Source organism: Penicillium arizonense (assembly GCF_001773325.1).
Source record: "Penicillium arizonense strain CBS 141311 chromosome Unknown PENARI_contig005, whole genome shotgun sequence".
Taxonomy (NCBI): Eukaryota; Fungi; Ascomycota; class Eurotiomycetes; order Eurotiales; family Aspergillaceae; genus Penicillium; species Penicillium arizonense.
The window spans coordinates 346,402-361,811 of NW_019173282.1; the positions used below are offsets into that span (position 1 = coordinate 346,402).

Consider the following 15,410-nt stretch of genomic DNA (forward strand, 5'->3'; position numbering starts at 1 on the left):
GGTTGACCTCATTTGAAATCTCGGGTACCACTCACCATCATCACCCTTCCAACGTCTTCCACATCCTCGGTCTGGGGTCTGCATGGGATTTTCCCAGCTAGAGCCGTCTTTCCAAAAACAATGCAGACCCTACAGCCCTCTCAAGCTGGACCTGCTGTAGAGTTCAAGGGTGACTCCGCGGTGGCGGAGGACTCAAGGCATGGCTATTTCATGAGACAAGCTTTGCTGATGGTATGATGCTCCTACACGGCGAGAACTCATGCTGACTTCGATGACAGGGCGAGAAGGCACTCCAGTCAGGTGAAACCCCCGTGGGCTGCGTTCTGGTGCACAATGATCAGATTGTGGGGTTTGGCATGAACGACACGAATAGATCCATGAATGTACGTGGTTAGGTGGAAGGCCTTGCTACGTTTGAAAAACTGCTAATCCTACGAAGGGGACACGGCATGCCGAGTTCATAGCAATTGCAGAGATGCTCCAATCCTACCCCAGATCAGCATTGCAACATACGGATCTCTATGTGACGGTTGAACCCTGTGTGATGTGTGCATCTGCCTTGAAGCAATACCGCATACGCAGAGTGTACTTCGGTTGTGCTAATGATCGTTTTGGGGGGACCGGGGGCGTGCTGTCTTTGCATTCCGAGTGAGTAGGCCTAAAAGCTACTCAGAAACCTTGCAAGGCTGACCCAACTTAGCTCCTCAATTGACCCGCCATACCCTGTGTGCGGTGGTCTGTTCGAGAAAGAAGCAATTATGCTGCTCCGTCGTTTCTACATCCAGGAAAACGAGAAAGGTAGGCAAGAGTGATTGGATTTGGATGCCGACCAGCTGCTAACATCATGTCAGCTCCTAACCCAAGGCCGAAGAAGAATCGAGAGTTGAATACTAGATTCGAGGATGGCAGTGAAGAAGGGCTACCAACATTGTAGATGTCCACCTTCTACAAAATGACACGGTTTACTGCGACTGAATATTACTTTACCATAAATTCTCAAATGAAAACATTTCAAGGTTGATCAGAACGGGAATCTGTATTGTAAATAGCAATTGCGCCCCAAAAACACACACGAAAGCGGATATGTGTACAAGTCTGCACCGGAATGGCTCTCCATCATTTTTCCTGGGTGATTCATGAGGAGCCAGTCCGCTCTGCCTCCAATTCCCGCTCAGCCTGCTGGTAGTACTTGGCCGTGTCGACACCATGCTGTGGAACAATCAATATCATGATCTGCTAAAAAGCCAGAATATAAACTTACCTGGTCGTGGTTGACGACATTGATCCATGGGAGGACATGGATGAAGAGTTCCGAGTAGCGCGAGTTCCGGGCTGCAACACCTTGTAGGTAGGAGGACACCTTGGAAGCGCCGTACAAAGGCTCACCCTTCTTGACCTTATCCACCATCTCGCGGGTGTCCATCTCAACCTCTCTAGAGTTCTCGGTGAAGCCGTAGAAGCGTCCTGCGAAGGTGTAAGCGGCGATGTTAAAATCTCGCGAAAGCATCCGGGAATGAAGGCTGGCATACTGCAGGATCGCTGATAGAGCACATGGAGACCGCCAATCAGACCGACAGCTGTAGCGAGGCGCATGACGGGCGCGAAGCCACCGCGGCCCACATGCGACGGGCTGGTTCTCTCCATGACCCAGAAGGCAATCGGAGAAACTGAAGCCATCCCACCGGCCACGGCGTAGTCGGAAGGCCGGGCATATCCGAACACTCGTTTCAAATGCCTGTCAATGGTGTGAGCTTAAGTCAATATTCTTAAAATCCGGGGTAAATCGTACGGGTCGGAATCGATCAACTGTGGGATATGTTAGCACAGGAGCCAAGAAGCGCACAGGGAAGCAAAATGCGATTCCCAGAAGATACGCAGGAAATCATACGGGGTAATCGGTGCTAGCCCGCTTAGGGGGCACAATGGCCGTCTTGGTGTCTGTCGCCATGTTGGGACTGGAGGGTTGAATGTGCAGCGAGGTTGAAGTTCTGGGAGTTGGAGGAGAGGAGGGTACACTAGCCTCATTGGGATTAGCGCATTGAAGGCGGGCAGTATCACCAACAGCCAATCAGAGCGTAGATAACAGGCTACTCGCGTCACGCGTCAAGGCGGCCTCTGATTGATTGCGTCTGATAGTGACCACAGAGCAATTGACTCCCTCGAGGACCTTCCTGAGATACTCATATGAACCGGCATTCAACATAATACATACCCAATCAATCCCCAGCGTCATATCCTATTGGAACTATGGCGGACGCGAACATTTCAGAGCATGGAAGTCCAGCAAATGATTTGAACGATCTCTTTGATTATGATGTCGGCTTGGATGAGATCATCCCTGATAATAACACCACCAACAACACCAAGCCCGCTACAGGAGGGGGTCCTGCACTGGGCCTCGGTCTCGACGAAGAAGTCAAGGTCACAAAGCAACGGCAACCCGTCGCCAAACTCGATGAAAGCCGGTGAGCATCCTTACTCTTGCAGCAAGCATGGTCATGCTAATTGGGCTAGTCTACTCTCACAAGCGGGAATCCCCAAGCTACGGCAATCTGCAAAACACAAGCTGAAGTTCAAAGGCAAAGGGCACGAGGTTTGTTCTCCAACACGCTCCCAGGAGGGTGTCCCAGCTGACCAGATGCTCCTTTAGTTTTCGGATGCTGCACGCCTTCTCAACTTTTACCAGCTATGGCTAGACGATCTATATCCACGCGCAAAATTCGCAGACGGCCTGACAATGATCGAGAAGTTGGGTCATTCAAAAAGAATTCAGGTCATGCGAAGAGAATGGATTGACGAGGAGAAACCAAGGCCTTTTGACAGCTCAGAGCCTACGCGAGAAATGCTTGAAAGCCTTCAAATTCCTAAGAATACAACCCATTTTAATGACGGTGAAGCTCCGGCTACCAAAGACAAGGAGGAGACAGGCGACGGGGACCTATTCATTCCAGATCACGAAGGCACACGACCCACTACCAGCTACCCTGAACCCGAGGACGATGATCTAGATGATCTTCTCAAGGAACAAGATGAGCCAACGGCCGATCGTCCCTCCGATGTGGCCGCATTATCTTCGTGGCCACCGCCTGACGATCACGACGACTATGACGATGAATATGAAGCCATGAAGGAACTTGGGATGTAGCTGTGGAAACAGTTCTACGATAGACTTTTATGACGGCAATTAATCTATTCCATTCAATCTCATCTTATCGAGCCGCAACCTTCTGCAACCCTATCTACCTTATGGCTCAGAGGAAATATGTGTCAGTTCCGCGATAGGAGAATACTAGATCGGTCACTGGTTCAAATGAACCACCCAACTAACACTAAAAGCAAGGCAGTCACAGAGTGGTAACAGGTTACATATCCGCATGCGAAGTGCTGAGGATGGGATATTGCGTAGAGGGTCCGAACACTCTGAAGGAACAACATTGAATAAAGGGAGATTATATGTTAAAATACAGGAAAATTCAACCCATCAGTGGATTTCTTGGGTTCACGCACTAACGGCCTCTGTGAATACGGAAAATTGGCCACCGGCACCCGCCCAGTTCAGTTGCTTGCCTCGAACAGCAGTGTTGTCAATAATTGTGGCCACCTCAATATCATCTTGAGTACCTTGGCCGGTGGCATAGGTCGCGGAGAATCCCCACGACCAGGCACGGCCTTCGGCATCGATGGCAAGTGAGTGGTCCGAGTTCGCAGCAACCGTCTTAGCTTTGATTCCGGGAATGGGGGTGGGCTCAATCAGAATGCGAGGGCGACCTCGCTCATCCTTGATAGTAGACTCGCTGGGAAGCGTGTCGACCTTCATGCCGCTTTGGAAGCCGTCCAAACGACCCCATACCAAGCACTCGCCATCAGCTGTTCTGGCAAGTGAGTGATGAGAGCCACCGCAAATTTGAGTGACATTTCTTCCCGAAAGCGATTCAACGAGAGTAGGATGCACGATGGCAGCCTCGGAATCACCAGCACCTTCGCGGATAGCCGTTGCGCCAAAGCTGTTAAGCCCCCATGCAAAGACTTTGCCAGATGTGTGAACTGCGAATGAGTGGTAGCAGCCACTACCGATGTGGACAATGTTCTTGGGCAACCCGAACTCGCGAGGCTGCAGACCATTCAGCCTGTTACGCTCAACAATACGACGGCCAAGCTGGTTCTGTTGTCCTGAGCCCCAGGAGAAAACGCGACCTTGGTCGCCAAGTGCCAGTACGTGGTTGGATCCGCAGCTCAAGTGCGTGATCTTCTTCAACGACGAGATGTGGAGAGGAGTCATTTGGACGTGGTGAGTGGCGTCGAATCCGAGGATTCCATCGTTGCTCTAAACCGATCATTAGCAAATATCACTGGTATGAAACAGAGACAATTCTTACTCGGAAGGTACCCCAACCGTAGACCAGACCATCATCGGTCAAGGCAAAACTCGAGCTATCGGCAGCAGCGACTTCCACAAAAACAGTTCCCTCGGGGAATGCGCTGGCAGGAATAGCAGTGGGCGTGGATTCGTGAGGGTTCAGGCCGCTGTCATCGTCGTCCGAATCAGAGTCGCTGGCATCCATGTCCTTGTAGCCGCCGTCCCATACGGTGTTTCTTCCCAAAGCTCCCTGGTCGTTCACACCCCAGCTCAGAATCTTGTTGTCATGAGTGAGAGCAAGGCAGTGCATACCGCCAACAGCAACCTGCACGACACCAACTTCCTCAGCACCAAGAAGCTTGTTCAAACGTGGACGCTTGACGTCGATGACATTCTTTGCCGCACCCAAACCAAGCTCTCCAGAGCTGCCTTCGCCGCAGACAAACACATTCAGCTTGGTTTTCGGAGCCTCATTGATGACCACCTTGGGCTTCGGCTTCGTCGCCCTTGTCGCCTTCAGTTGACGGGGTTGTGTGACGCGAGGTTTTTTTGTTTCACTGGGCTCCTCATCGTCATCGGCCTTGCGCTTCTTTGTCGCATTTGTGGTCTCCGTAGTAGCAGTGGACATTTTGCGCGACTTGGATTCCTTCACGGTTTTGGTGGTCTCTGTGACGGTCCTTTTGGTCCGACCAGTGGTCTTGGTCTCCGTCGAAGCCTTAGCAGCTGGCTTCTTCGGCGCAGCGGATGTGCTCTTTCTAGGAGGCATTGTAAATCAAGCTGGATCTAGCGGAGAAAGAATAAAGAATGGGGAAACAGGGGGAGGAATGTATGGGAACCGTGAAAGGGTCGAAAGGCTGACGCGCGAAAGAAAAAAAAGGTGCCAAGCCCAGGACGTAAATAATGCGGCATTCTCCCGGCCCCCCGAATTTGCGTATTTCGACTTGTATTGATTCTCCTATGCTCTCTTTATCTCTTTATTACATGTACATGCAGTTCCAGCGCAAAAAGGCCAGATTCAAACAATGGATTATTTCAATCTCTTTGTGCTTCCTCCGGGCGCGCACTTGGCCGGATCTTGCCGCACATAATGACATTCTGCCCCAAGGGCATCCATTTGACCTCTCGAGGATTGAGTGCAGCATTGGGTGCACCCCCAGGATCTTGCTTGGAGTCCGGACTGACATTCACTCCGCCGCGTCCAAGGTAAGTGGGAGCAACCGTCACGACGATCGAATCGATGAAGCTGGTATACTCGGGATTCAATAGTTCACTCAAGACTGTTCCGCCGCCCTCGATCATGACGCTCTTAATACCCTCTGATGCAAGAGCACGGAAGATAGCTTCCCAACGTAATCGCCAGTGTTGGTTAAACTCTACAATGCGAAGAAAATCGCCGCCGTAGCCCTTGAGCATCATTAATGTCTGGGGGTTGATCTGAGCTCCCGGGGATACCACGACCCATGGGGCTTTTCCTTTACCGTCCACGGCGGTTCGCAACATTCGGCATTCAGGGTGGACAGGCCATCGCCCCATGGGATCAATAATCACTGGCCTGGGTTGCCACATTCTGCCCAGCCCTCCAAACCCACCAGCGCCCTCCAGGCGGCAGTTCAAACCGGGATTATCTGCTAAAACCGTGCCTACTCCGACAAGAATGGCATCATGCCGGGAGCGGAGGTAATGGGTCATCAGTTTGGCCTCTGGCCCAGATAGCACCGTTTGCATCCCTGGTTGAAGCGAAATCTTTGAGTCCATTGACGATGCATAGGATAATGTGACATGAGGGAACTCTCGTCGCTCAGAATTGTTGGGGAGGTAAGGCTGCAGAAAATCTAGCGAGAATTGAGGAAATGATAGCGTGTCTGGAGGTAATGAAGATGATGAGATAGATGGAGTTGGCTTTGGTTGCGACGGGACTTCATTGACCCCATCAGTGCTTTGGGTCTTGACAATACCATGGCCCTTTTGGTATTCGTAGCCCTCGTGTGGAATTAAGTTGACCTCCGGGTTTTGGATGCGCCATTTAGCAGAGATGTTGCGGACATCAGTCACTGTGAAGAACCGCCCTCCAGCCTCACACAGCTTATCTGGCTCTTCTTGGAATTTGGTATAGATAGAAGAAGGAAGGTATCCTTTCACGGATTCTTTTCGCGCATATTCCATTAACCCCGAGTTCCGCTTCACCCGGTCAATATAATCCAAATCGTGCGAGTGAACGCTGCAGCTTCCTGGGGTTCTCGCGATAGTCACGGTTGAGTACGCGCCCTCGAAACGTACAACCTTGATCTGGAAGTTGCAGATGCCCCCTTCGCGCACACGCTTCTTTCGAGGGCGTTTGCCCTCTGGGAGTGGCCGAGTCTCCGATGTGCGGTGGGTTGGACGACGTAAACGGCACATGTAATAGTCTGTAGTGCAATGGCCCTCCTTGCTAGCGTTCGATCTTTGCTTGACCCAAACATTGTCAATAAAGGGCCAATATGTCTCAAACTCTTCCAGACTGATCTCTATCGGGTCATTGCACTCAAACAAAACCTTTCGGATTCGCGCTAGGTTTGGTGGATTGTTGAAAAGACTGGGTGTCTTCGCATTAAAAGTTGTTGGCGCATTGCTGCTATTGGCCTCGTTCGAATCGGTGGTTGTACGAAGCTGGCTCGAATCAGTTTCGTCGCCGCGTAAAGCTTGCTTGTTGAGAGCACCGGATAAGTTGATAGGGGTGGCTTCGGGTTGCGGCCGGTCGTCATCCATCGCATCTTTTTGTGTCTGGGTATGCACCAGTCCAACCCCTCTGTCTGTCCTCAACACGTCCTCTACCTGTACAAAGCCATTGCGCGGGGACCCCGCTTCGCTGTCGGATGCTTCTTCGCTCGAACCGGACGCGTTGGAAGCATGGTCCATTCTGGGGAACCTAAAGGCAGAACGCAGAAGTTCGTTCTCGGCTATGACAAAACAGCCATTTCGGTTAAGCACAAAGGCCTCGGGTGAAAGATAGGTGAGCTACCCATAGGGGCGGAGCATGGAAGATTCCCTCAGAAGCTTGGCGGAACACATGCTCCGCTTTTAAGTTACTGCCCGATGTATATTCGGTCTACATATATGTCTGCACCTTGGTCTCATGTAAGCCTCATTGGATTCTCTTCATTCATCGTATTAAGGCGACTACTAAGCAAAAGGGCATCAAGCTATACACATTCAGTATGCTCCGATCTCCGCTCCAGCACGAGCCAGGGTCTCATAGACTCGTGGCGGCAGCTTGTACTTGACCATGCCCGAGAAGACCATGAGATCCTTGGCCATAACAAGCAAAGTGTCCGCCAATCCCTGGCGCACTTCATTCTCGTAGGCCCCGGAGGTTTGCTTCTGGCGTTCATGGCCAATGCAGGTGATACTCCACATGATGACATGCCCGATGTTGCGTGAGATGATCGGAGGCAAAGATGCGAAGGATTGAGCAGCGGCTCGAACCATAGGCACCGCACCTCGTGCCTGCAAGGGGAGAACATTCAAGATATTGATAGCCTAATCTCTTCGTTAGTAACTCGGACATCTGTGGGGTAAAGAAGAAGAAAACTTACGTCAAGTGCTGGAGCCCATCTGCCAGCTTCAACCTGAGTCTTTGCCTCAATCATGAGTAGCAGCAACCCACAAGCATCGCGGTTGACCTGTCGAATCTTTCCAAAGTACATATTGTTGGAGTTGTACAAGCTGATCATGTTCTTGGCAAGCACAGCGGGATCATCCACAGCAGTCAAGCTGAGGCTGCTTCCTGCGTCGACTACATCTGGCTCGCTTTGGTCGACTCGGGGGCGCAAGGGTTGCAATTTCGGCACGACAGTACCCAAATCAACCGCGATGGCATCTGACAACGCACGGTTGATGATGTCAATGACGCGGTCATAATTCTCAGCCAGGTGGTACAGAAGAACGGCGTCAGTGATCAATCCCTTATCATCTGCGACGGCAGCAGCTTGAACTGTGATGGTCTTCAAAAACTCTTGTTGATCATCAAGCCTGATCAGATCGAGACGTTGCTCGATTGCTCCCTTCAGTCGGGTCCCGTCAGCACGAATATCACCGAGCAATTTGGCAAAGTCTCTGGTTTCCAGGATGAACTCCCGTAAGGCCTCATGGCATACTGATGCCTGCGACTTGCCCAAAGTACCTGGGAGATCTGCGTTGAAACAGATCAGAGTGAAGTAATCGATGGCAGCTTCAACAAATCCAGTGCGGAACTCTCGCGTGTATTGAGTCAAGAGATATCCAAAATTGATCTGAGGGTATTGTTTCACTGTAAAGGATACTGCAAAACAAAGTTAGAACACTCCAGAGAGCCGGTAGCATATAGGGATAGGCGAGGTGATGCTTACAGATTTCTTCGCCAGAGGTGTAAAAGTCGGATACCCGCAAAAGACCGTAGTAAGACAGGGCAATAGCGAAATGGACAGCCGTGACCGGTGCATAAGTGCCGAGATAATGTACAGCCTGTTCAAACATTCCTCCCAAGATCTGGAGGAGGAAGTAAGTTCCATAGCCACCAGGTCCTTCTTGGCCCTTCGTGAAGACTCGTTGACCGATTTCCTGAATGTCAGTCTGGATGTCTTCCAGACCAAAAACGTCGCTTGCAACCTCTTCGGCACGGTCATCCTCTCTCGCAAGGCTGAACTGTAGCCACATCCAGTCCTCTACACTCTGATTCACACCTTCCAGACGACGACGCGAGATATCACAACGGCCAATAATCTTGTAGCATGCCATTCGGTAAGGGTCAACAGTGTTTTCAGGTGCATTCCGTGAGCGTTGCTGGAACTCGCCATTGATTTTTGACTGCAGTTCCCGGGGAAGGCGTCTGTTCTGCGCGTAGGTTGTCATGTAGGTCACGAATTTGTGATCCAAAGAGCGGAACCCGCTGTCCTGGCTCACGTATTCAGCCGCCTCGGTGACAAATCCGCACCGAAGTAGGTAAAAAATGAGAATCCAGCAGTAGTCTTGATTCACCATCTGCAATTCGGTTCCATCTGGTGCGAGATCCTTTCTCGCAGCTCGGAGTCGAATGAAAGCACGGATTTTGTTGATCACAGTCGGAATTCCGCCCAGCTGTGCCTCCCGGGGATTTTTGGCGATGGCAATCTCCACTTCCTCAAAGAAAGTTTTCTCAAGGAAGGTCCTTGAACCTTCAAGGATTTGCTTCTTCAGATTGATAGCTTTGCGGGACTTGGGTGATTCATCAAGATAGTCTTCAGCATACTGTCGTTCTTTCACCGCGCCAGGCTCCGATGGGCTGACGATGTTTGGCTTCTCGTGGACGATTCCTATCAAGGCTTGGTATGCAGCGAAGAGTTGTGGAGGAATCTAGAATGCGATTAGCTGAACATTCAACCGTGATGTATGATCGGGTATGGGAGTTTAGCTTACATCACCACCGGTGTGCATCTCAACTGTCGCAAACTCATCAAGAATTGGATAACATTTCCCTTGTAGTCTCGCAAGGTTGAGTTGCTGAACTTTCTCGGCATATTGTCCCATCTTCTCGCGATGGAATCTGAGATCGGGTGACTCGGATAAACTTCCGTCACTTCGCTCATTCTGGTCTTCAAAGATTTGACGACTTGCCAGTCCGGTCCCCGGTGTCCCAATGACTGACTTTTCAAGGCCGGAACGCCCGAAGACGCTTCGGCGAGATGCGGCCGAGGGTCCATTGGCTGGGCCACCAGGTTGTTTAGACTGTCTTGCTGACCGACCGAAAGCGCCCCTTGTGGTGGATTTGAATTCCCCGGAGTCATCGTTCTGGGCGAGTCCGAAATGACGGAAGATTTTATGACGCTGCTCCTCCCAGTCCATGTCGAGTTTCTCCTCCAAATAGGCATCGAAGTCCCTATGAGCCCTGGCAAGACTTTCAGTGATCATGACTTGACGACCGCGCTGCTGGATATTCCGCAAGAATCTTTGGTTGTCGGGGTCAAAGTTGTCCTGTTCTTTCGCTGGGGTCGCTAAAGATGCCTGGGGATCGAGGGATTTGAGGTCGCGCAATGCTCGGCCAGGGGAGATCCCGGAAGCTGCAAGTAGATAATGACTATTCGGTGGTATCTCAAGGTTAGCTAGGTCCATTCTAGACGAAGAGAAAGGTGACTAGTAGATAAAACTCACGCCTTACTATTAGCGCCATTTGGAGCATCCTTTTGTCCCGCTGAGCCCAACTCGCGGGCTTTTCTCCGGATGTCATCTAAGCCCAACTGGAGACTGGGCACGTCTTCGAAGTTACTGTTTTGGCCAACCGATGACAATGGTCGCTTCTTGCCGCGCTCCAGCAGACTGTTGAAGAAGGCAGGCTGTGTTGACGCAATTGGAGGCTGCCCTGGAGTCTGCGCAGTACTGGGTTGTTGAGTTTGTCCCAGGAGCGAGGACTGAGCGGGCTGCTGGGTCTGCCCCATGAACGAAGACTGAGCGGGTTGTTGCTGGGTCTGGGATTGGCCTCCGAACAAGGACTGGGGTTGTGTGGCCTGGGTGGATGTAGCACCTAGACCTGAAAACTGGCTTGCGGTGGACTTATTTCCGGAGAAAAGACTGTTCGACTGTGTTGTCGAGGCCCCAAGACCACCCCCTCCGAAGAAAGAGCTGCTGTTGGAGGCCATGGCGGACACGTCGATTCAGAAAGCTGTAAAAGATACGATAAAAGCCGAGTGATACTAGGCCGGTCGCCTTGTCAGTTTATGCTTTATTGACAGTTAAGCGAAGACGTGCTCACAAGAAAACTGGACGTCGCGCACTCGAAAAGCTGCAAGACCGGTCAAAAAGAAACACGGAGTGCGGCAGGTAAATCTCAGGCTTCGAACACAAAAGACGGAGCTTTGGGGAAGCCCAGCTTTTATGTCGACTAGAATAGTCAAGCGACTAGGAGTAAGCCAATGTCAATGAGCACCTGAAGAGGCTGAGAAGCTCTGTCTAAACAATTCAACCCGGCATTTCGGAACATCCATTGTCCGATCCGCTCGTATCATTTGCTATTCAACATTGTTTGATTGCCAATGGATCGCTTCGTTAATACACCTTTTGTCAACTGAGGTCAATTGATCCAACGTGCAACAATGCCTGCCTTTCAATCTAAAACATTTCGGAGGGCAGCTACAGAATCATCATCACTCAGTGAACGGATCGGTGCATTGTACCGGGCGCGACTGGCACGGCACCCTTTTATTCTCTTCGGACTTCCATTTATTACTGTGATTGTAGCAGGGTCCTTTGCATTGACACCTGCTGCTGCCCTCCGCTATGAGCGCTATGACCGCAAGGTCAAGCAGTTGAGCCAAGAGGAAGCATTTGACCTTGGACTGAAAGGTCCTGACGGAGAGGCAGGAATCAAACGCAATCCGAGACGAAGGATTGTAGGTGATGAGAAGGAAGAATACTACGTATGTAACTTGAAATGTGACTCACTTCAACCCCATGAATTGAATGCTGACTGCATCTATAGAGACTCATGGCCAAAGACCTCGATCAGTGGGAGCAGAAGCGAGTAGAGCGATTCAAGGGCGAACCTGACGGGAGGCTATGAAGCTATGACCCCGACTACCGAGTGCTGCGGCGTTCTCTAGCGCGATCAAAACAACCCAGCGCATGAGCTCATTGCATGACAGTGTAATGTGGCGAAGAAAGCGGAAAGGCTCCAGTCTGTGCGGCTTCTGCAGCTGGTATACACTGAGACGGATTGAAACTGGCCCTGGAAACCCGAATTACTCCAAGCTCGTACGCGTACAGGTCTCGACACTGTCAAGACCATGCTCCTCTTCCACTCGAGACTGTCTCATCTTTCGCTTGTCATATTGACGTGCAACCTGCATAAGTGGAGCGACCACCACATAAAGGTGAGATCAGTTTGAATAGAGCATACAAACTCGATGCAAATCCTGTACATTGACCAGCCGACACCGGTGCTTACTCAGCCTGATATAGTAGTCCCGGCTAGAGCGCTTCAGATGATCGACGTGAAGAGACGGTGACATGTGTATATATGTATATATTCAAAAATCAATCTTATATCCTATATCTGTATTCCTATAGTCCTGCCTCTTTACTATTTCCTATATTCTCGTCCCTATATGCATCTTATATTTCGATCTAGATCTTGGTCACGCCACGACGTCAGAACCGAGAACCCGTGATCCCCACACAACAACGTCATACCTTACTTCTCGAAGCCCCAAATTTCTTCTTTCGCCCATATCCTCCGGCTCCAGGGCTGGTTTTTATTATTCAGCAATGACACGGGTGCTCTGATATCAGACCTGTTCATCCCCCACCTTGGCCTTCTCCCGGCTGGACCCTGGTCTATCGCTTCTTATTGCCCCTCTCTACGACCTCTCTACGACCTCTCCCTGCTGTCATCTTTATGAGCTTTTCTGCTGCAACCCTAGGTCTTCGAAAAACCCTGATATCTTAGACTTACTGGTCCTACCCGTGGACGATTGGACCTGTGCACACTCGGACTCCTTGAGCTGATCTTGTATCGGGATCTGGAGCTGTGGAAGCCAGCTTCTCGGCCATGACAGGCCCAGGACGCTCGCCATCCTCGCCTTGGGTGCAGAGTACCCAGAGCGGTCATCGTGATGGCGTCACACAGTCCTTCCGCCCTAGCATGTCGCCCAATACCTCGGAACGACCGAGTCCTAACTACTTTGGCATGGCGGCACCAAGTTCCAACTCGCAGACGTCTAATCCAGGAGTGTCCCCGCAAAAGAGCTGGGGTGTGTCACCGCACACAAACTCTCTCCCGAGTCCCAAATTACAAGTATACCAGAAGGAGTCTGTATCAACGGGGTTGATGAATATATTGAAGACTGAGCCTGAGGCCAACCGAAGACGCCGTGAATCCACATTTCATGAAACCCCCTCCAACATTGATACCCACGGAAGACCATCATGGTCCAAGTCATCATCCTCACACCCAATCGGAAATGGGGTAGGAGCTGGCGCAAGTCCAGTGCCTTCACACAGTATGATTCCTCTCTACTTGATTATTGAATCCCAATTTCGTTGTTCTGCTGTTTATCTCCACACAATTGATCCTTTACTTACCGTTCCTCCAGGTGTCCCTTCCACTGCATTCCCCTGGGTCTCATCCGAACGCTGTGCCGATCTCCTTGGATCATCACAATCGAATATTATGTTATTTGACGTCCGCCCATTTGCTCATTTCAGACAAGCCAATATTAAAGGATCACTTAATCTATGCATTCCAACCACTCTACTCAAACGACGCTCATTTGATACCCAAAAACTGGAAGGCACCTTCACGGAGGACACTGATAAACAAAAGTTTGCTCGATGGAGAAACTGCAATGTGATCATTGTATACGACTCTGCTGCTGCCGATTCGAAAGATGCAGCGCCCCTTTTGAACGTTCTCAATAAATTTCAGGCGGAAGACTGGAAAGGGGATGGTTTAATATTAAAAAACGGATTCCAGGGATTCTCGACTCAGTTCCCGCATTTGATTCAACGGCCACAGTCAAACACGACAGGTCCATCGCCCAAACGCCGTGCGCCGATGAGCATTAATCTGCAGTCTGTTGCTCCTGCCGTTGGTGGGTGTGCCCTACCGGAATCATCCTCCGCTATTAATCCTTTTTTCTCAAACATTCGACAAAATATGGATCTTCTCGGTGGAGTTGGACAGGTTCCCTTGAAACAGCCCGATGGCCTTACCGATGAAAAACGGCAGTCACTTCCTCCCTGGTTACGGGACGCTTCCGATACCAAGGACCAAGGACATCTCGTCTCCAACAAATTTTTGGATCTCGAGAAAATGGAACTAGAGCGCATGAAACAGGCTCTAACGTATGAAGGTTCTGCAGCAGAGGCCGCTGGTGGCTCCAAGAAATATCGCATCGCTGGAATTGAAAAGGGAACAAAGAACCGTTACAATGACATTTACCCATTCGATCATACACGCGTCCGACTCGAGGGTATCCCATCTGGGGCCTGTGACTATGTCAACGCAAATCACATCCAAGCGGAATTTAGCAATCGGAGATACATCGCTACGCAGGCTCCCGTTCCTGATACATTTAGTGTGAGTGTCGCCATTTTCAATGTTATTCACCAAGTTACTCACATGATATAGGACTTTTGGCGCGTGGTTTGGGAACAGGATATTAGAGTACTCGTTTCTCTCACGGCCGAAATTGAGCGAGGACAGGTAAAATGCGACCGATATTGGGAATCCGGAAATTATGGGCCGTTCGAGGTGAAAGCATATTCGGAGAAGCACATCCACATTGAATCCAAAGGCCAGCCAATAAATTCAACGATTCGCAACCCTAATGCATCAGCCGAAAAGCCCAGTGGCACAAACGAAAACCCCGTCATCGTTGTGCGGCATTTCAGCGTCTCTCACACAGCATTCCCTTTTCAACCGCTCCGGGATATCACCCAGCTCCAGTACCCTTATTGGCCTGATTTCGGAACCACGTCTCAACCTACCCATCTCCTCAATCTGATCGAGCAGTGCAACAAGGTCATTCGTGCCACAAGCAACACTGGGTTTAGCAGTCAGCAACCAGAACCGAAGGGTCAGCGGCCAATCCTCGTCCATTGCAGCGCGGGTTGTGGACGCACAGGGACTTTTTGCACCGTCGATAGTGTGCTAGACATGCTGAAACGGCAACTTGCGCAAGGCAAAAATGGCGGAGGCTTGGACCAAAACCCTACCACTTCCTCTGATTGGATTGGAGACCACAGTACCGACCTAATTGCAAAGACTGTGGAGGACTTCCGGAGGCAACGGCCGAGCATGGTGCAGAACTTGAGTCAATATGCGCTCTGCTACGAGAGTGTGCTCGAATGGCTCGTTACGCAGATGGACCATAGCGAGCCATAGGACCATGCATCTCCCCCTCTTACTTTTTTCTATAAGCTATGATGATGAAACTGGGATACCCCTATTCTGCCTTGCATGCTCAGAGTCATGGTTTTTTCATGATTACTTTTTACAATGCCATGCAACTCGCGATGATTGTCTTGCCCATGCATTTTCTGGTGTCCTGGAAATTTCTGGGATTTT

At 50.7% G+C, this 15,410-nt stretch overlaps 8 protein-coding genes across 8 annotated transcripts; 4 read left to right on the forward strand and 4 right to left on the reverse strand.

The window, feature by feature from the left end:
- Nucleotides 1–120: 120 nt before the first annotated feature.
- Nucleotides 121–934, forward strand: PENARI_c005G08819 (nucleoside deaminase; the record flags this gene model as incomplete). Its single annotated transcript, XM_022629918.1, has 5 exons — nucleotides 121–231; nucleotides 279–383; nucleotides 440–648; nucleotides 701–798; nucleotides 852–934. 5 exons carry the CDS (start codon nucleotides 121–123, stop codon nucleotides 932–934), a joined length of 606 nt encoding a protein of 201 aa, XP_022490502.1.
- Nucleotides 935–1,134: 200 nt separating this feature from the next.
- On the reverse strand, nucleotides 1,135–1,948 carry PENARI_c005G07236 (putative NADH-ubiquinone oxidoreductase 21 kDa subunit; the record flags this gene model as incomplete). The annotated part of the gene is made up of 5 exons (XM_022629846.1): nucleotides 1,135–1,209; nucleotides 1,262–1,464; nucleotides 1,530–1,735; nucleotides 1,790–1,806; nucleotides 1,889–1,948. 5 exons carry the CDS (start codon nucleotides 1,946–1,948, stop codon nucleotides 1,135–1,137), a joined length of 561 nt encoding a protein of 186 aa, XP_022490320.1.
- A 299-nt stretch (nucleotides 1,949–2,247) lies between these two features.
- Nucleotides 2,248–3,145, forward strand: PENARI_c005G03869 (Chromosome segregation in meiosis protein 3; the record flags this gene model as incomplete). Its single annotated transcript, XM_022629686.1, has 3 exons — nucleotides 2,248–2,465; nucleotides 2,515–2,593; nucleotides 2,651–3,145. The coding sequence occupies 3 exons, from the start codon at nucleotides 2,248–2,250 to the stop codon at nucleotides 3,143–3,145; spliced, it is 792 nt and encodes a 263-aa protein (XP_022490533.1).
- A 354-nt stretch (nucleotides 3,146–3,499) lies between these two features.
- On the reverse strand, nucleotides 3,500–5,123 carry PENARI_c005G03208 (RCC1 domain-containing protein; the record flags this gene model as incomplete). The annotated part of the gene is made up of 2 exons (XM_022629662.1): nucleotides 3,500–4,324; nucleotides 4,377–5,123. 2 exons carry the CDS (start codon nucleotides 5,121–5,123, stop codon nucleotides 3,500–3,502), a joined length of 1,572 nt encoding a protein of 523 aa, XP_022490477.1.
- A 266-nt stretch (nucleotides 5,124–5,389) lies between these two features.
- On the reverse strand, nucleotides 5,390–7,252 carry PENARI_c005G08971 (RibD family protein; the record flags this gene model as incomplete). Its single annotated transcript, XM_022629925.1, has 1 exon — nucleotides 5,390–7,252. The coding sequence occupies one exon, from the start codon at nucleotides 7,250–7,252 to the stop codon at nucleotides 5,390–5,392; it is 1,863 nt and encodes a 620-aa protein (XP_022490446.1).
- A 294-nt stretch (nucleotides 7,253–7,546) lies between these two features.
- On the reverse strand, nucleotides 7,547–10,983 carry nic96 (linker nucleoporin NIC96; the record flags this gene model as incomplete). The annotated part of the gene is made up of 5 exons (XM_022630017.1): nucleotides 7,547–7,873; nucleotides 7,930–8,654; nucleotides 8,722–9,703; nucleotides 9,767–10,424; nucleotides 10,499–10,983. The coding sequence occupies 5 exons, from the start codon at nucleotides 10,981–10,983 to the stop codon at nucleotides 7,547–7,549; spliced, it is 3,177 nt and encodes a 1,058-aa protein (XP_022490243.1).
- Nucleotides 10,984–11,436: 453 nt separating this feature from the next.
- On the forward strand, nucleotides 11,437–11,903 carry PENARI_c005G02457 (cytochrome c oxidase assembly protein COX16; the record flags this gene model as incomplete). The annotated part of the gene is made up of 2 exons (XM_022629620.1): nucleotides 11,437–11,760; nucleotides 11,823–11,903. 2 exons carry the CDS (start codon nucleotides 11,437–11,439, stop codon nucleotides 11,901–11,903), a joined length of 405 nt encoding a protein of 134 aa, XP_022490115.1.
- Nucleotides 11,904–12,890: 987 nt separating this feature from the next.
- On the forward strand, nucleotides 12,891–15,227 carry ptpA (uncharacterized protein; the record flags this gene model as incomplete). The annotated part of the gene is made up of 3 exons (XM_022629727.1): nucleotides 12,891–13,341; nucleotides 13,435–14,420; nucleotides 14,472–15,227. The coding sequence occupies 3 exons, from the start codon at nucleotides 12,891–12,893 to the stop codon at nucleotides 15,225–15,227; spliced, it is 2,193 nt and encodes a 730-aa protein (XP_022490470.1).
- Nucleotides 15,228–15,410: the final 183 nt, after the last annotated feature.